The following is a 20,697-nucleotide window of genomic DNA, read 5'->3' as shown; positions in this document are numbered from 1 at the left end:
ATTGCGGGCCGAATGGCCTGCTCCTGTGCTGTACCGTTCTCTGCTCCAGTGAGCGAGCCCTCTCTTAAAACAAGAGTGACACAAGACGTGGTTGAGAAGCTGCAGTGTGTGTATTGTGGTCAGTTGCGAGTGGGTGATTTACGAGCCTCTCTGGAGCGTATGTGACATTAGAGAGAGGAAATTTGAAGGGCGGTTGCATGTGTGAGGGGAGTGTGAGCCAACCAGGGACACCGGGACCCATCGCAGAGCAGAGAGAGGCAGGCACGGAGCAGCGGGCACTGCGCACTGGCACAGAGCACTGGCACAGACCACTGGCACAGAGCACGGACAAGGTAACGATCCATTTGTCACACAACTTTAATAGAGTGCTGGAGTAACTCAGCGGGTCAGGCAGCATCTGTGGAGAACATAGATAGGTGACGTTTCACAGAGTGCTGGAGTAACTCAGGGGGTCAGGCAGCATCTGTGGAGAACATGGATAGGTGACGTTTCACAGAGTGCTGGAGTAACTCAGCAGTTCAGGCAGCATCTTCAGGTCGAGACACTTCTTCAGACTTGTCTCCACAGTTGTCAGTTGTATTTTCTCCTTTAAAACCGAGATGAGAAGAACTTTTTTCACACAGAGAGTGGTGAATCTCTGGAACTCTCTGCCGCAGAGGGTAGTCGAGGCCAGTTCATTGGCTATATTTAAGAGGGAGTTAGATGTGACCCTTGTGGTTAAGGGGATCAGAGGGTATTGAGAGAAGGCAGGTATGGGATGCTGAGTTGGATGATCAGCCATGGTCATATTGAATGGCGGTGCAGGCTCGAAGGGCCGAAATGGCCTACTCCTGCACCTAATTTCTATGTTTCTATGTTTCTATGTTTCTATGTATTAACTTGTCTAGACTTGGCACGGTTGGCACAGCGGTAGAGTTGCTGCCTCACAGCGCCAGAGACCCGGGTGCGCTCTGTACGGAGTTTGTATGTTCTCCCTGTGGCCGTGTGGGTTTCCTCCTGGTTTTCTGTTTCCCAAAGACTTGCAGGACTGCCGTACTGCATCCATCACAGTGAGGATGTGCTTTGTGAACTCACTGTGGTGGATGTTAAATTTGTGTGTTTTTGTTATTTTTATTATGTGTATGACTGCAGGCACGAAATTTCGTTCAGACCAAAAGGTCTGAATGACAATAAAGGTCATTCTGATTCTGATGTTTTGTTTGGGCAGTTTACAGCCCAGCAGTGTGAATATTGATTTCTCTAATTTCAAGTGACCCTTCAGTCTGAAGAAGGGTCTCGACCCGAAACGGTGCCTATTTCCTTCGCTCCATAGATGCTGCCTCACCCGCTGAGATTCTCCGGCATTTTTGTCTACTATCAATTTTCCAGCATCTGCAGTTCCTTCTTAAACGGTTATCAGCTGTTGTCAGTTGCCTGATAATAGCTGGGAAGAGACTGTCCCTGAATGTGGAGGTGTGCGTTTGTTTTCACACTTCTGTACCTCTTGCCTGATGTGAGAGGGGAGAAGAGGGAGTGGCCGGAGTGCGAATGGTCTTTGATTCTGCTGCTGGCCTTGCCGAGGCAGCGTGAGGTGTAGATGGAGTAGATGGAAGGGAGGTTGGTGTGTGTGACGGTCTGGGCTGCGTCCACAATTCTCTGCAATTTCTTGCGGTCTTGGATGGAGCTGTTCCCAAACCGAGCTGTGATGCATCCCGATAAAATGCTTTCTGCAGTGCATCTGTAGACGTTGGTGAGAGTTTTCCGGGACATGCTGAACTTCCTAAGGGAGTAGACACGTTAGTGTGCTCTCTTGGTCGTTGCTTCAGTATGGGTGGTCCAGGAGAAGTCATTGGTGATATTGATCGGACGTTACTTGGAGAACTGATACGTATATAAAATGATCAGAGGTGTAGATAGGTCAGAAGCTTTTTCTCAGGTTGGTACATACGGAAACAGGCCATCTGGCCCTACAAGTCACATTTTGCCGATACAGAGGGTGTGTTTGTGCCTGGAACCCACCTGACAGCACTGGCAGTGTAGGCAGACCCTCCAGTGCCTTTTATTTAAGATGCCTTTTAGATTTATTTTGGAATCTGTTCAATGCCTCCACCACTTCCACTGGGAGCTCATTCCACACCGCCACCACTCTCTGCGTAAAGAGGTTCCCCCTCATATCACCCCTAAACTTCTGTCCCTTAATTCTGAAGTCATGACTTGACTTGAATCTTCCCTAAGTCAAAGGGAAAAGCTTGCAGGTCAACTCTGCCTATCCCGCTGATTTTAAAGACCTCACTCAGGTCCCCCCGTCACTTCTGCGCTATCCATGAATAAAGCCCTAACTTGTTCAACCTTCTCTGTAACTTAGTTGAGTTACCCAGGCAACATTCTAGTGAAATCTCCTCTGTACCTCTCTATTTTGTTGACACCCTCCTAAGATTTGTTAAACCAGAAAAATTTTACACCATGTTTCCAGGACTCGAGGGCCTGACCAATGAGGGTACAATTTTAACAGGATCCCAGCTTCTATACTCAATGCTCTGATTTATAAAGGCAAAATCTTATAGAGCTTTACAAGATCCTGAGATCTATACATCGGGTAGATTCACTGGAACTATGCCCGTATACCCAGATCGAGTTCAACTGATAGGTCAGAAGGTTTTCCCAGGTTGGTAAAACCGTTAATAGGAGATGTGCGAGGGGAAAACTTTTTTTATACAGAGGGTGGTGGACGTGCCTGGAACGAGCTGACGGGGTGGCAGTTCTAGGCAGGGACTATCGCCATTTATTTAAGAGTCTTTTAGATTGGCACCTGGATTTCTGTTCTGTTTCATTCCATTCTATTTGTAGTTTGTTTGTTTGTTTGTTTTTTTGCACAATCGAGCATGTTGGTCGGTGTTTCAGTTGTGCACATCTCGGCCTGTTTCTGACATAATAAACTTGACTCTACTTGACTCTAAGGATAAGTAGTCGAGTATAGCAGGCATGCCTGTCCCGCTGAGACTCCAGCACTCTGTGAAAGTCATCTATCCATGGCAACAACAGATTAATTCTGACCCGCTGCTGTTTCCAGCACTCTGTGAAACGTCACCTATCCATGTTCTCCACAGATGCTGCCTGACCCGCTGAGTTACTCCAGCACTCTGTGAAACGAAACCTATCAATATTTCCGGAAAGCAAATGTTGTTACGGCCAGTAAAAACATTTACAAGGATGTTTCCAGGACTCGAGGGCCTGAGTTAAAGAGGGTGGTTGGACAGGAGCTTTATACCCTGGAGCGCAGAATGATGAGGGGAAATCTTATAGAGGCGTACAAGATCATGAGAGGAATAGATCGGGTAGATTCACTGAGTCTCTTGCCCAGAGTAGGGAAATCGAGGACCAGAGGACACAGGTTTAAGGTGAGGGGGGGAAAAAGATTTAATAGGAACCTGAGGGGTAACTTTTTTACACAGTTGGTGGTGGACGTATGGAACGAGCTGCCGGAGGAGGTAGTTGAGGCAGGGACTATCGCAACGTTTAAGAGACATTTTGAAGAAGTGCATGGATAGGTCAAGTTTAGAGGGATCTGGGCCAAACGTGGGCAGGTGGGACTAGTTTCGATGGGGGCATGTTGGTCGGTGTGGGCAAGTTGTGCCGAAGGGCCTGTTTCCATGCTAGATGCCTCTATGACTCTAAGCATAGGAATGTGTCGAGTTTAGAAGCATCGAGTCACGTTAAGAATGTTTAATTGTCAGATGTAACGGCAACAAAATAATTAAATTCTTATTCGCTGCTGTTTGCCAGGTCTGTAAACGCGATATATTCAGATACATACTTTATTGTCATTGTGCAGTGTACAAGTACAGAGACAACGAAATGCAGTTAGCATCTCACCCAGAAGTGCAAACACAGAATAACGGAACAGTAAAAAATATATATGTATATACAGTAGCAGTGGGCATGCGATTTCGAGGGGGGGGGGGGGGTGATGGTGGAGATCAGTCACTGGGCGGAACCTGTACGGGGGGGGGGGGGGTAATTTAATTTAATTTAATTCAATTTAATTGTCAATTGGACCCCTTGAGGTGCAGAGTTTTAAGTACGGAGTTGCGTAACAAATAGTACACAAAATAATATAATAATTGAAAAAAAATTAAAACCACTTCAGTGCCAAAAATTGAAGTTTGTAGCGCAATTAAAGAAACAATTCATAGAATTTGGAAAGTACTATCGCAACCTTTCAGAAATATTTTGTAAAGCAATGGATAGGACAGGTTTGGAGGGCTATGGGCCAAATGCAGGCAGAGTGGCCATTCTAAGCCGCGCGGGGCGGTGATGTCAGGCCCTGCTCCAGGGGCTCTTCAACCCCGAAGGGCCTGAGAAGTCGCCGTTGCAGGAGCTCTATACGTTGATAGTTGACCTGCGGGCTCCCGGTGCCGCCGTTCAATAGACCTGCATTGTTGTATGAATCTCCGCTGGTCCCGAGCGCAGGCTGTTACAGCAGCAGCAGGCCGCTCCGGACTCGGCCAGCTCTCCGCGACGGTGAGGTGAGTCGGCACCAGAGTGTGTGGGGTCTCCTGATGGAGGCCGCTCCACATTGCCCCCAACCGTGCAGCGACTCCTGTAAAGTTACCCCCTCCCTGGCGGGGAGGTCAGTACCTGCACACCCCACCGAGGCAGTGTTTACCAACTTTTTTGTTATCTACTTCGTTCCTGGGCATTTGAACCAGGCCGTGATGCAACCAGTCAATATCCTCTCTACTGTACACCTGTACATGTTGAAAAGAGTATTCGTTGAAACAAGAGGAATCGAATATAGGAGCAAAGAGGTCCTTCTGCAGTTGTACAGAGCCCTAGTGAGACCACACCTGGAGTATTGTGTACAGTTTTGGTCCCCTAATTTGAGGAAGAACATTCTTGCTATTGAGGAAGTGCAGCGTGGGTTCAACAGGTTAATTCCCGGGATGGCGGGACTTGTCATGTGCTGAGAGAATGGAGCAGCTGGGCTTGTACACTCTGGAGTTTAGAAGGATGAGAGGAGATCTCATTGAAACATATAAGATTGTTAAAGGTTTGGACACGCTAGAGGCAGGAAACATGTTCCCGATGTTGGGGGAGTCCTGAACCAGGGGCCGCAGTTTAAGAATAAGGAGTAAGCCATTTAGAACGGAGACGAGGAAACACTTTTTCACGCAGAGAGTTGTGAGTCTGTGGAATTCTCTGCCTCAGAGGGCGGTGGAGGCTGGTTCTCTGGATGCTTTCAAGAGAGAGCTAGATAGGGCTCTTAAAAATAGCGGAGTCAGGGGGTATGGGAAGAAGGCAGGAATGGGGTACTGATTGGGGATGATCAGCCAATATCACATTGAATGGCGGTGCTGGCTCGAAGGGCCGAATGGCCTACTCCTGCACCTATTGTCTATTGTCTATTGATATACAGAATTTCCTCCATCTTCTCAGGGAGGCCGGACAGCCTTCCTTTATGATTGAATCCATGTGTTGCCATGGTAACACTCTCTAATCTGAATGCCACAAATCTGCTTGACATCAGATGTAAATTCCTGAGAGCAGAGATAGCGAACTGATAAAGACATGAATATAATATTATCTTCACTAAAATCATTTCGTTTCCTCTCTACAAGGCTGCAAGTTGAAACATGCTTTTTAGTTTAGATTATTTTAGAGATACAGCGCGGAAACAGGCCTTTCGGCCCACCAGGTCCGCGCCAACCAGCTATCCCCCCCACACACTTATATAGACAACAGACAATAGGTGCAGGAGGAGGCCATTCGGGCCTTCGAGCCAGCACCACCATTCAATGTGATCATGGCTGATCATCCTCAATCAGTACCCCGTTCCTGCCTTCCCCCCATATCCCCTGACTCCGCTATTTTTAAGAGCCCTATCTAGCTCTCTCTTGAAAGTATCCAGAGAACCAGCCTCCACCGCCCACTGAGGCAGAGAATTTCCGCAGACTCACCACTCTCTGTGTGAAAAAGTGTTTCCTGACACTACCCTACACACACTAGGGACAATTTTACATTCATACCAAGCCAATTAACCTGCAAACCTGTACGTCTTTGAAGTGTGGGAGGAAACCGAGGATCTCGGAGAAAACCCACGTGGTCACGGGGAGAACGTACAATCTCCGTACAGACTGCGCTCATAGTTGGGATTGAACCCAGGTCTCTGTCGCTGTGAGGCAGCGAGTCTACCGTGCCACCCTTTTACAAGACAAGCAAGAATGTCTTTCTTAACAAATTTAATTTATCAGTGCAATTTTAAAATACTCAAAAATGGTCAAAAAACACCAAGCCCTGAGGCACGCCGCTAGTCACAGGCCACCATTCCGAGGAGCAATCTTCCGCCATCACGCTCTGCTTCCTTCCATGGAGCCAATTTACTGTCCATTCAGCTATCTCTCCTTGTATAACATGCGATCTAACCTTCCAGAGCAGCCTATCATGAGGAACCTTGTCGAATGCTTTGCTGAAGTCCATGTACACAACATCTACAGCCCTGCCCTCATTGACGTTTTTGGTCACATTCTCAAACAGCTCAATTCAGGTTTGTGAGACACGACCTCCCACGTACAAAACCATGCTGACTATCCCTAACCAGCCCTCTAAATGCCTGTATAACCTATCCCTCAGAATACCCTCTAGTAACTATCCAATAACTTTCACGTTCCTATTAAAGCTTTTCCTTTTCACGTTAAACCAATGTGCTCTGAATCTTTATTCTTGGTTCTTGTAAGAGACTATATTAACACAGAGAAATGTGAGGTGGTCCCACCTGCCTGCGTTTGGTCCATATCCCTCCAAACCTGTCCTATCCATGTATCTGTCTAACTGTATATTAAACATTTTTTTATTTTTTTTTAAATTTTTTTTTTTTTTTTTTTTTTTTTTATTTTTTTTATTTTATTTTTATTAGAAGTACGGTAAATTACAATACTACACAACACATATATCTTAATACATTTTTTGTACCGCTTCATTTTTTATTGAGCTTTAAGAAAAAGATAGAAGTAAAGAAAGTAAAGAAATTGCGCAAGAGTCGTGAAGTGCAAGAGTGTTGGGAAAAGAAAGCCCCTTAGAAAAGAAGTTAGAGAAGGAAGTAAAGTGAGAAAGTAGACCCTAGAAAAGAAAGAAAAAGAAAATAGGAACAATCGCTCTATTATAACATTAAACTCTGCAGAAAGGGGACTACCAACCAAGTCTGTTTTTGTTGTTTTACCTCCCGTTACCAGGTCCTGATACCATTTATTTATTTATTTATTTATTTTTAAAAATTACTATTGCACCTCATACTTGTAATAGGTCCAGAAACATAGACCACGTCTTTTGGAATTGGTCTGCTTTACCTGCTAAGAGGAATCTCATCTCTTCCAGATGTAATGACTTTGACTCTGACATCGGGGGGAGAGGGAAGTGCAGGGGAGAGATACGTTTTTTTTTGCCTTCCATCACAGCGAGGTGGAGATGCGCTGTGATGGATGTCTGTGTAAATTGTGTTGTGTCTTGGGTCTTTTTTTTCTTGTATGTATGACTGCAGAAACAACATTTCACTTGAGCCTCTATGAGGTTCAAGTGACAAATAAATTGTATTGTATTGTATTGTATTGTATGTAATATTTCAAACATATTTGATATCCACATTTTTATTGTTGGTGTGGGAGCATTTTTCCAGAATTTAAGTATAAGCTTTTTTCCCATTATTAGCCCGTAATTAAATAAATTCTTCTGAAACACGTTTAGTTCAGGGTTACCTTCCGATATTCCAAAAATAATCCATTCTGGTTTTGGCACCAGTTTTATTTTGATTAATTTTGAAAAAATATCAAATATTTCATACCAGAATTTTTGGATTTTTGTACAAAAAACAAAAGAGTGCGCTATGGTAGCTTCTTGTTTATTAAACATTGTGACAGTCCCAGCCTCAACTACCTCCTCTGGCACCTTGTTCCATACACCCACCATCCTCTGTGTGAAAAAGTTACCCCACAGATTCCTATCAAATCTTCTCCCCCTCACCTTAAACCTATGCCCACTAGTTCTCGATTCCCCTACTCTGGGCAAGAGACTCTGTGCGTCTACCCGATCTATTCCTCTCATGATTTTGTACACCTCTATGAGATCTCCCCTCATCCTCCTGCGCTCCAAAGCATAGAGTCCCAGCCTACTCAACCTCTCGCTATAGCTCTCGAGGCCCTCGAGTCCTGGCAACATGCCCATTTGACTGCGGAAGGGGAATTGGATTGAAGAAGGGTTTGGACCCGAAACATCGCCCATTCCGTCTCTCCAGAGATGCTGCCTGTTCCGCTGAGTTACTCCAGCAATTTTGTGTCTATCTTCGGTTTAAACCAGCATCTGCAGTTCCTTCCTACACAAATAAAAACCTCACCAGATTAAAATACCTGAGACTAACACGTATCCTGAAACTACTTTGATTTGTTCACATCTTGCCTCAGACAAACAGCCGATTAGACTTTACTCTCTCTCGAAACTGCGTGAAAACAAAGTTCCAGCAGATTTTCACAATAAAATGTGTTTCTGCTTTTAAACTTGAAAAGAAAAAGATAAAAGCTGGTAATAGTGTGTGATAGATGTTGCAATAGATAAGGGTTAGTTCAGTTTAGTTTAGAGATACAGCGCAGAAACAGACCCTTCGGACCACCGAGTCTGCACCGACCAGCGATCCCCGCACACCAATACTATCCTACACACACTGGGGATAATTTACAATTGCACCAAGCCAATTAACCTATAAATCTGTACGTCTTTGGAATGTGGGAGGAAACCGAAGATCCCGGAGAAAACCCACGCAGGTCACGGGGAGAACGTGCAAACTCCCTACAGACAGCACCCGTAGCCAGAATCGAACCCGGGTCTCAGACGCTGTGAGGCAGCAACTCTACCGCTGTGCCACCGTGTTGCTTTGGGAACGTAAGCCTTTTAGTCCAGTGGGCGGCACGGTGGCGCAGCGGTAGTGTTGCTATCTTACAGCGCAAGAGACCCGGGTTCGATCCTGACTACGGGTGCTGTCTGTACGGAGTTTGTACGTTCTCTCCCCGTGACCTGCGTGGGTTTTCTCCGGATGCTCCGGTTTCCTCCCACACTCCAAACATTTGCGGGTTTGCAGGTTAAATAGCTTCTGTAAATTGCCCCATGGTGTGTATGACACAGAAATAGTATGTGGGGATTGCTGGTTGTTGTGGACTGTAGGGTCAATTGGACGGGCCGAAGGGCCTGTTTCCGTGCTCTATCACTAAACTAAACTAAGCAAAGAAGGACTTGATGGAGTTATTAAACGTTGATATAAATGGAAGTTGGAATAGACCATCATTATCCTTACCCTGAAACCCCTATCCTACGGTACCAGTTCATTCCAAGAGTTCTCCCTGATTCGAACTTGGAGATTTACGGTAATGGCCACTCGTCTGTACTCGGGGCTCTCGTGGACATTTTTCAACGTTGAAAAATCTTCACGAGTCTTCCCGTGCTTACCTGCCATTAGCGAGTCTTCCCGAGTACCTGCCGTTAGTGTTACGAGCCGCTAAGAGACGTCCCCGAGCTCCGACGTACCAGCTACGTTCATTCTCCGCGATTACCCCGAGTTTGATTGTTTTAAAACTCGGGTGATCTCTTGGAATGAACTCGTACCGTGGGATAGTGCTATTATAACTATAAAACTCTGATCTTGGATGTGTGTGTGTGTGTGTGTGTCTATTTGTGTATTTATTTGTTCATGTGCGATCACCTCGAAAGAACGACGCTCTAAAGGTAAATTTTTTACATATTCCGGTAGAGATTTTTCCCGTGAAGTCAAAGATCGCCTTATCTGAAAAATTCATGCATTATTCTTGAACTATTAATCAAAATGTTAAAATATCTGAAGAGACTTGGAAAAAAATGACTGCCTTTTCCCTATGCTTACTGTTGTGTTGTCACAATCGGATTGTAGCCCTGCTCGCAACATTGTTGCTATCCAAGTACACTGAGTCCTGCCAGCCCCAGCAAGTGCAAATGCATTTTTGTAAAGTCACAGTACACTGAGTCCTGCTAGCTAGCAAATGCACATGCATTTTTTTAAAGTTTAAAAATGAGGGAAGGTGCATAAGGCAAAATGAGCAGCCCCTGTGCAGTTGGGAGCTATGGGTGAGTGGTGGAATATTGCGTTGGAGAATGGGTTGCGTTGGGGGACCTGGCCTCCCGTGGGGGCTATGGGTGAGCGGTGGAATATTGCATTGGGGAACGGGTTGCATTGGGGGTCCAGGCGTCCCATGTGACAGGGACCCAACGGGCCCAACTTGGTCTAGTAGAACTTAGAACAGTACAGCACAGGAATGGGCCCTTCAGCCCACAATGTCTGTGCTGAACCTGATGCCAAGTCCATCTCTTATCTGCCTACACAAGAATGGTCTCGAGCAGAAACGTCACCCATTCCTTCCCTCCAGAGATGTTGCCTGTTCCCGCTGAGTTACTCCAACATTTTGTGTCTATCCATATTCTTGTATTCCCTGCATATCTATGTGCCTGTCTAAAGGTCCTTTTAACACCACCATGGTATCTGCCTCCACCACCATCCCAAGCAGCGCGTTCCGGGCACCCACCACCCAATGTGATAAAAAGAAAATACCTGCACATCTCCTTGAAACTTTGTTCCACTGACTTTTCAGAATTTTATTGGGATGCATCACAGCTCGGTTTGGAACAGCTCCATCCGAGAACGCAAGAACTTGCAGAGAATTGTGGACGCAGCCCAGACCGTCACATAAAAAACCAAACTCCCTTCGACTCCATCGACACCTCACGCTGCCTCGGCAAGGCCAGCAGCATCATCAAGGACCAGTCGCACCCTGGCCACTCCCTCTTCTCCCCCTCTACCATTGGACAAGAGGTACAGTAGTGTGAAAACGCACACCTCCAGATTCAGGGACAGTTTCTTCCCGGCTGTTATCAGGCAACTGAACCGTCCTCTCACCAACTAGAGAGCGGTCCTGACCTCCCATCTACCTCGTTGGCGAACTGCGTGGGTTTTCTCTGGGTTCCCTGGTTTGCTCACACGCTCCAAAGACGTACAGGTTTGTAGGTTAATTGGCTTCTGAAAAATGGTAAATAGGATAGTGTTAGTGTGTGGGGATCGCTGGTCGGCGTGGACTCAGTGGGCCGAAGGGCCTGTTACTGCACTTCATTTTCAGTTCAGTTTATCGTCACATGTACCGAGGTAGAGTCTAAAAAAGCTATTTGTTGCGTGCTAACCAGTCAGCGGAAGGACTATATATAATCGAGCCATTCACAGTTAAGAGTATGGAGCGATTGTAATATGTGATTTTCAGATCTGCTTCTGTGGTTTGCACGCAAATAGTCGGCTGAGTTGGGAGCAGTCTAGTTCAGCTGCATCTCTAAACTAAACACAAACTAAAACATCCTCAGATACAATAATACAGTGTAGCAAAGTGTGGAGTCGTGCATTGTGGTGGTAGGAATAAAGGCGTGGAATGTTTTCTAAATGGGGAGAGAATCCAGAAATCGGAGTTGCAAAGGGGCTTGGGAGTGCTGGTGCAGGATTCCCAAACAGTTAATCTGCAAGTTGAATCAGTAGCAAAGAACGCAAACTCAATTTCAAGAGGGCTTGTATACAAAAACAGGGATGTAATGCTGAGGCTCTATAGGGAGGTTTCACAGCAGTCGGGTCATGACCCATGACCCGTACTGTTGCTACACTACACCAAGTGGAGTACACGCGATGAACTGCAGGTTTACCATTGTTTCCTGCATAGCGGGCCCGTTAAAACCCGCCAAAAATGTCAATTTTTACCTGTAAATAATTATGGAAATCGGGATAAGCATGTGAGACATTTAGCCTACTTCAGAATTCCAAAAGTGAGGAGAAATGACGGTAGATAGAAGCGAGAGCTGAAGGGACAACAACAGACAGAGTGCTTGGCGAACATTGGCCGTTTGCTCACTGCATTTCATCAACAGTAAGGCATTATTTGTGTTTTTTCTTGATTCCTTTGGCATCTAAAAAGTTTCAGAAGTGATAAATCTGGCTGTAAATTTTTTAAATCGCCCATGGTTCTCAAGTGGGTTTTAACATATAAAATGAAAACGCATCTGAAGGAAAATTTACAGCCAGATTTATCACTTCTGAGACTTTTTAGATACCAAAGGAATTAATAAAAAAACACAAATAATGCCTTACTTGATGAAATGCAGTGAGCAAACGCGATAATTCCCAATATTTTCAATTCCGATATCTGCACGGCCAATGTTTACCAAGCACTTTAGCTGTTGTTGTCCCTTCAGCTCTCGCTTCTCTATACCTTCATTTCGCTTCACTTTTGGAGTTCTGGTTGGGTACATGTCTCTCACACTTCCCCCGACACCCACAATTTTCTTCAGTACAAAAATTGAACATTTTGGCGGTTTTTAACAGGTAGGAAAGTACGCGTTGCTTGCATTAATAACATATACTGGAAGTTACGGATGTCCTCCAGATGGTCCAGCCCTATGACCCAGTGACCTTACGTGCACACCCCCCTATAAGGCGCTGGTCAGGCCGCATTTGGAATATTGTGAGCAGTTTTGGGCCTCATATCTGAGGAAGGATGTGCTGGCTCTGGAGAGGGTCCAGAGGAGGTTTACGAGAATGATCCCAGGAATGAGTGGGTTAACATATGATGAGCGTTTGTCGGCACTGGGCCTGTACTCGCTGGAGTTTAGAAGGATGAGGGGGTGACCTCATTGAAACTTACCGAATAGTGAAAGGCCTGGATAGAGTGGAGAGGATGTTTCCACTAGTGGGAGAGTCTAGGACCAGAGGTATCAGCCTCAGAATTAAAGGACGTTTCTTCAGGAAGGAGATGAGGAGGAACTTCTTTAGTCCAGAGGGTGGTGAATCTGTGGAATTCTTTGCCACAGAAGACCGTGGAGGCCAAGACAGTGGATATATTTACGGCTGAGATAGATAAATTCTTGATTAGTACGGGTGTCAGAGGTTATGGAGAGAAGGCAGGAGAATGGGGTTAGGAGGGAGAGATAGATCAGCCGTGATTGAATGGCGGAGTAGACTTGATGGACCGAATGGCCTATTTCTGCTCCTATTCCTTGTGACTTTATGAGAGCAGAGATAAAATGCAAACGAGACCCAGTGCAAGGCTTCTCACTTGGGTGGTTATCAGTTAAACATTGTGTTTTTAATTGAAACCACAGCCAGCCAAAGATCGGCATCAGTCAGGTGCAGAGCTAGTGACGACAGCCCACGGGCCAGACCACATCCTCAACCAATTCAGAACGGGGATCATCAAATCTTGCTACGCCTCGTGTAAACAAGAAAACAGATTCAATCAGTCCCCGGCCCCCACCACCAACTCCCGTAAACACCAGCCCTCGTCCATCACGCAAACCAACCTCCCTTCCATTGACTCCATCTACACCTCACGCTGCCTCGGCAAGGCCAGCAGCATCATCAAGGACCAGTCTCACTCCCGGTCACTCCCTCTTCTCCCCTCTCCCATTGAGTGATAGTGATACAGTGTGGAAACAGGTCCTTTGGCCCATCTTGTCCACACTGGCCAACATGCCCCACCTACACTCGTCCCACTTGCCTGCGTTTGGTCCATATCCCTCCAAACCTGTCCAATCCATGTACCTGTTTCTTAAACATTGGAATAGTCCCAGCCTCAACTACCACCTCTGGCAGCTTGTTCCATACACCCACCACCCTTTGTGTGAAAAGGTTACTCCTCGGATTCTTAAATCGTTTCCACTGCACCTTAAACCTATGTCCTCTGGTCCTCGATTCCCCTACTTTGGGCACGAGACTGTGCATCTACCCGAACTATTCCTCCGTTGATTTTGTACACCTCTATAAGATCACCCCTCATTCTCCTGCGTTCCATGGAATAGAGACCCAGCCGACTCAACCTCTCCCTGTAGCTCACACCCTCTAGTCCAGGCAGCATCCTCGTGAACCTCATCAGGCAAAAGGTACAGAAGTGTGAAAACGCACAGCTCCAGACTCGGGGACAGTTGTTATCAGGCAACTGAACTGTGTTATAGTTGTGTTTCCTTACTGTAAACTGCCACATTACAGCTTCACATCTAACTATCGGAGGCATTACAATCGTGACTTGGGCTCAGCCATCTTTATTCAGGATCCATCATGAGTACTGCGCCCCAGGTGGCGCTATTCCCATTAAGGGCCTGTTGACCCGGCGACCAGAGAAACATAGAAACATAGAAATTAGGTGCAGGAGTAGGCCATTCGGCCCTTCGAGCCTGCACCGCCATTCAATATGATCATGGCTGATCATCCAACTCAGTATCCCGTACCTGCCTTCTCTCCATACCCCCCTGATCCCCTTAGCCACAAGGGCCACATCCAACTCCCTCTTAAATATAGCCAATGAACTGGCCTCAACTACCCTCTGTGGCAGAGAGTTCCAGAGATTCACCACTCTCTGTGTGAAAAAGGTTCTTCTCATCTCGGTTTTAAAGGATTTCCCCCTTATCCTTAAGCTGTGACCCCCTTGTCCTGGACTTCCCCAACATCGGGAACAATCTTCCTGCATCTAGCCTGTCCAACCCCTTAAGAATAGGACCAAATGGCCTACTCCTGCACCTATTGTCTATTGTCTATTGGTCAGCATGTGACAAAGGCTTTTCACTGTACCTCGGTACACGTGACGATGAACTAAACTGAACTGACATGTTGGTCTCTCGACGTGACATGTCGTCTGTCCATTTCCTTCCACCGATGCTGCCTGATGCGTTCAGTTATAGACCCTGCTCAGCATGGAAACAGGCCCTTCGGCCCAACATGTCCATGCCGTCTGTACGGAGTTTGTACGTTCTCCCCATGACCTGCGTGGGTTTTCTCAGAGATCTTCGGTTTCCTCCCGCGCTCCAGATTTGTAGGTTAATTGGCTTCGTATAAATGTTAATTGCTCCCAGTGTACGTGGAATAGTATTGATGTGCAGGGATCGCTGGTCAGAGCGGATTCGGTGGGCCGAAGGGCCTGTTTCCACGCTGTATCTCGACACTAAATTACGCAAGTCCCATTTTTAGTTTAGTTTTTTAGTGTTTTAGTTTGGAGATACAAGGCGGAAATAGACCCTTCGGCCCACCGGGTCTGCAATGACCAGCGATCCCCGCACACTAACACATTATCCTACACCCACTAGGGACAATTTTTACATTGACCAAGCCAATTAACCTACAAACCTGTGCGTCTTTGGAGTGTGGGAGGAAACCGAAGATCTCGGAGAAAACCCACACAGATCACGGGGAGAATGTGCAAACTCCGTACAGACGGCGCCCGTAGTCAGGATCAGATCCCGGGTCTCCGACGCTGCATTCGCTCTAAGGCAGCAACTCTACCGCTGCGCCAACGTGACTGCCCTTTGGTCCATATCCGCGTTTGGTCCATATCCCTAGTGTCGTACGTCACAGAAACAGGCCCTTCGGCCCAATTTGCCCATGCCTACCAAGATGCCCCATCTACCCTACTCCCATTTGCCCACATTTGACCCATTGCCCGCATTTGACCCATGACTAGCCAAGAATATAAAGCAGGATAGTAAAAGCTTCTTTAGGTATGTGAAGAGGAAAAAATTAGTTAAGACCAAAGTTGGACCCTTGAAGACTGAAAAAGGTGAATTTATTATGGGGAACAAGGAAATGGCAGATGAGTTGAACAGGTACTTTGGATCTGTGTTCACTCAGGAGGACACAAACAATCTTCCTGATATAGTAGTGGCCAGAGGATCTGGGGTGACGGAGGAACTGAAGGAAATCCACATTAGGCAGGAAATGGTGTTGGATAGACTGATGGGACTGAAGGCTTATAAATCCCCAGGGCCTGATGGTCTGCATCCCAGGGTACTTAAGGAAGTGGCTCTAGAAATCCTGGATGCATTGGTGATAATTTTCCAATGTTCTATAGACTCAGGATCAGTTCCTGTGGATTGGAGGGTAGCTAATGTTATCCCACTTTTTATGAAAGGCGGGAGAGAGAAAACGGGGAATTATAGACCAGTTAGCCTGACATCGGTGGTGGGGAAGATGCTGGAGTCAATTATAAAAGATGAGATAGCCGCACATTTGGATAGCAGTAAAGGATCGGTCCGAGTCAGCATGGATTTACAAAGGGGAAATAATGCTTGACTAATCTTCTGGAATTTTTTGAAGATGTAACTAGGAAAATGGACAAGGGAGAACCAGTGGATGTAGTGTACCTGGACTTTCAGAAAGCATTTGATAAGGTCCCGCATAGGAGATTAGTGGGCAAAATTAGGGCACATGGTATTTGGGGTAAAGTGCTGACATGGATAGAGAAGTGGTTGGCAGACAGGAAACAAAGAGTAGGGATTAACGGGTGTCTTTCAGAATGGCTGGCAGTGACTAGTGGGGTACCGCAAGGCTTGGTGCTGGGACCGCAGCTATTTACAATATGCATCAATGATTTGGATGAAGGGAATCAAAGTAACATGAGCAAATTTGCAGATGACACAAAGCTGGGTGGCAGTGTGAACTGTGAGGAGGATGCAATGAGAATGCAGGGTGACTTGGACAGGTTGGGGGTAGTGGGCAGATGCATGGCAGATGCAGTTTAATGTGGATAAATGTGAGGTTATCCACTTTGGTAGCAGGAAGGCAGATTACTATCTAAATGGCGTCAAGTTGGGAAAAGGGTAAGTACAACGGAATCTGGGGGGCCTTGTACATCAGTCTATGAAAGTAAGCATGCAGGTACAGCAGGCAGTGAAGAAAGCGAATGGCATGTTGGCCTTTACAACAAGAGGAATCGAATACAGGAGCAAAGAGGTCATTCTGCAGTTGTACCGAGTCCTAGTGAGACCACACCTGGAGTATTGTGTGCAGTTTTGGTCCCCTAATTTGAGGAACGACATTCTTGCTATTGAGGGAGTGCAGCGTAGGTTTACAAGGTTAATTCCCAGGATGGCGGGACTGTCATATGCTGAGAGAATAATAATAATAAATAATAATAACTTTATTTATAAAGCGCTTTTAGACAACATCAGTTACCACAAAGTGCTGTACATGGGAAGTCAACAAAAAGTTATTACAAACTACTAAAACCATTAAGACGACAGGACTATAAAAACAGTAAAAATTAAAAGACTTTAAAAGCACTAAAACAGGAACAAAGTCTCAGCCAGTGTCGAAAGCCAGTGAATAAAAGTGAGTTTTTAGGGAGGATTTAAAGATGGACAGTGAAGGGGCCTGTCTGATCTGCAGCGGCAAGGTGTTCCAGAGTGCTGGGGCAGCAACAGAAAAGGCTCTATCCCCTCTGAGCTTCCGCTTAGACCTTGGAGTGGCTGGGCTTGTATACTCTGTAGTTTAGAAGGATGAGACGGTATCTCATTGAAACATATAACATTGTTTAGGGTTTGGACACGCTAGAGGCAGGAAACATGTTCCCGATGTTGGGGGAGTCCAGAACCAGGGGCCACAGTTTAAGAATAAGGAGTAAGCCATTTAGAATGGAGACGAGGAAACACTTTTTCTCACAGAGAGTGGCGAGTGTGGAATTCTCTGCCTCAGAGGGCGGTGGAGGCGGGTTCTCTGGATGCTTTCAAGAGAGAGCTAGATAGGGCTCTTAAAGATAGTGGAGTCAGGGGATATGGGGAGAAGGCAGGAACGGGGTAGTGATTGGGGATGATCAGCCATGATCACATTGAATGGCAGTGCTGGCTCGAGGGCCGAATGGCCTCCTCTATTGTTTATTGTCTATCTGACACTAAATCGTCGCTGTGTTTAGTTGCAGGGATCAGCAGCTGGCAAGGATATGACGGAAGTGCCCGAGGACCAGTATTGGTCGGTGGTGACCAAAGAGAACAGCTCAGAGTACCCCAACTATCAAGATTACGACGAGTGGAGCGGGATGTGCCAAAGATCGGATGTCCGCCAATTTGCCCGGTACTTCCTGCCGCCATTCTACCTGGTGGTCTTCCTGCTGGGATTTGTGGGGAACATCCTGGTGGTGGTGCTGTACGCCTACAACAAGAGGGTGAAGACCATGACGGACGTGTACCTCCTCAACCTGGCCGTGGCCGACATCCTCTTCCTCTGCACCCTCCCCTTCTGGGCCCTGGACGCGGTGAGCGGCTGGGTCTTTGGAGACTTCATGTGCAAGGCGGCCGCCAGCATCTACAAGATCAACTTCTTCAGCTGCACCCTGCTGCTGTCGTGCATCAGTGTCGACCGCTACATCGCCATCGTGATGGCCGTCAAGGCCAGGGGCTCCAGGAGGAAGATGCTCCTTCGCAGCAAGATGGCTTCCTTGCTGGTTTGGCTGTCGGCCGTGATCCTGTCCCTGCCCGAATTGTGCTTCAGCCGGCAGGACTCCGCGCAGGGCCGTTGCCTCACCGTGTACCCGGAGAAGTTGCTGAAGGCCTCGGGCCTAGCCGTGCAGGTGGCTGCCGGCTTCTTCCTGCCCTTCGCCGTCATGGCCTTCTGCTACGCCACCGTGGTCTGGAAGCTGCTCCGAGCGCACACGCTCCAGAGGCACCGGGCCATCAAGGTGATCGGGACGGTGGTGGCGGCCTTCGTCCTCTCCCAGCTGCCCTACAACTCCTTGGTCATCGTCAGGGCCATGGACGCCATCAACATCACCATCACCGACTGCCAGACCGTCAAGAACTTGGACGTGGCCACCCAGGTCGCCCAGAGCGTGGCCTTCCTGCACTCCTGCCTCAACCCGCTCCTGTACGCCTTCATCGGCGTCAAGTTCCGGAAAGATCTGCTGAGAATCCTGAAGGATGTGGGATGTGCCGGGACCGTCTCAGCCAAACCACAGCCGGGCCCGTCCAAGACAAACTCGAAGTTCCCCCCTGTGCATTCAGAGACTGAAACGACAGGGACCCTCTCTCTATAAACCTCCCCCCTCCCCCATAACATTGGCCAAACACGAGCGTCTGACGTACTAGGTTAGTTTAGAGGTGAATTGAATGAATTGCCAGAGGAGGTAGTTGAGGCTGGGACTATCGCAACGTTTAAGAAACATTTGGACAGATACATGGATAGGACAGGTTTAGAGGGATATTGGCCAAACGCAGGCAGGTGGGACTAGTGTAGATGGGTCACGTTGGGCCTAGGGCCTGTTTCCACGCTGTATCACTCCATGACGAGAGATACAATGTGGAAACAGGCCCTTCGGCCCATCAAGTCTGCGCCAACCAATACTTACCCGTACACTAGCCATATCCCACACACAATTTTACTGAAGCCAATCAACAAACCTGCATGTCTTTGGAGTGTGGGAGGAAACCGCAGCAACCAATGGGCCTTTTTCCACGCTGCATCTCTAAACTAAACTGTACTAATCATTGGTGAGGTACATTTAGAGTATTGTGTTCAGTTCTGGACACCCTGTTAGAGGAAAGATGTTATCAAGCTGGAAATGGTGAGGGGAAAATTTACGAGGATGTTGCCAGGACTCGAGGGCCTGAGCTACAGGGAGAGGTTGATTCCTTGGAGTGCAGGAGGATGAGGGGTGATCTTATGGAAGTGTAAAATACCATGAGGGGAATAGATCGGGTAGACGCACAGAGTCTCTTGGCCAGAGTAGGGGAATCGAGAACCAGAGGACATAGGTTTAAGGTGAGAGGGGAAAAGATTTAATAGGAACCTGAGGGGTAACTTTTTCACACAGAGGGTGGTGGGTGAATGGAACGAGCTGCCGGAGGAGGTGGTGGTGGCAGGGACTATCGCAATGTTTAAGAAACATTTAGACCAGGACATGGATAGGACAGGTTTGGATGGGATAGAAACATAGAAACATAGAAATTAGGTGCAGGAGTAGGCCATTCGGCCCTTCGAGCCTGCACCGCCATTCAATATGATCATGGCTGATCATCCAACTCAGTATCCCGTACCTGCCTTCTCTCCATACCCCCTATTCCCCTTAGCCACAAGGGCCACATCTAACTCCCTCTTAAATATAGCCAAGAACTGGCCTCAACTACCCTCTGTGGCAGAGAGTTCCAGAGATTCACCACTCTCTGTGTGAAAAAAGTTCTTCTCATCTCGGTTTTAAACGATTTCCCCCTTATCCTTAAGCTGCGACCCCTTGTCCTGGACTTCCCTAACATCGGGAACAATCTTCCTGCATCTAGCCTGTCCAACCCCTTAAGAATTTTGTAAGTTTCTATAAGATCCCCTCTCAATCTCCTAAATTCTAGAGAGTATAAACCAAGTCTATCCAGTCTTTCTTCATAAGACAGTCCTGACATCCCAGGAATCAGTCTGGTGAACCGTCTCTGTACTCCCTCTATGGCAATAATGTCCTTCCTCAGATTTGGAGACCAAAACTGTATGCAATACTCCAGGTGTGGTCTCACCAAGACCCTGTACAACTGCAGTAGAACCTCCCTGCTCCTATACTCAAATCCTTTTGCAATGAAAGGGATATGGACTAAGCGCAGGCAGGTGAGACTAGTGTAGCTGGGGCATGTTGGCCGGTGAGGGCAAGTTGGGCCGAAGGGCCTGTGTCCACGCTATATCACTCTATGACTCGATGGTCGGGGGAATTGAAGACTCTGGAACAGAAGTTGAGACATGAATGAATGTAAGTGTAAAACATACAATGAATGGCAAGACCCTAAACTCTTTTCCGTGGATGTAATGCTGAGTCTCTATAAGGCGCTGGTCAGGCTGCATTTGGAATATTGTGAGCAGTTTTGGGCCCCATATCTAGGGAAGGATGT

General features: G+C 47.1%; 1 protein-coding gene across 1 annotated transcript; it reads left to right on the top strand.

Annotated features, from left to right (window-relative positions):
- Positions 1–207: 207 nt before the first annotated feature.
- On the top strand, positions 208–19,756 carry LOC129708017 (C-C chemokine receptor type 9-like). Its single transcript, XM_055653565.1, has 2 exons — positions 208–332; positions 17,751–19,756. Exon 2 carries the CDS (start codon positions 17,778–17,780, stop codon positions 18,864–18,866), a length of 1,089 nt encoding a protein of 362 aa, XP_055509540.1. The 5' UTR covers positions 208–332; positions 17,751–17,777; the 3' UTR covers positions 18,867–19,756.
- The last annotated feature ends 941 nt before the right edge of the window (positions 19,757–20,697 follow it).

This window comes from Leucoraja erinacea, chromosome 2, assembly GCF_028641065.1.
Source record: "Leucoraja erinacea ecotype New England chromosome 2, Leri_hhj_1, whole genome shotgun sequence".
NCBI lineage: Eukaryota > Metazoa > Chordata > Chondrichthyes > Rajiformes > Rajidae > Leucoraja > Leucoraja erinaceus.
This window is presented reverse-complemented; position numbering and strand designations above follow the sequence as displayed.

Excerpts from the sequence above, each read along its gene's own strand:
- LOC129708017 (XM_055653565.1), top strand. The coding sequence starts at position 17,778 with ATGACGGAAGTGCCCGAGGACCAGTATTGGTCGGTGGTGACCAAAGAG.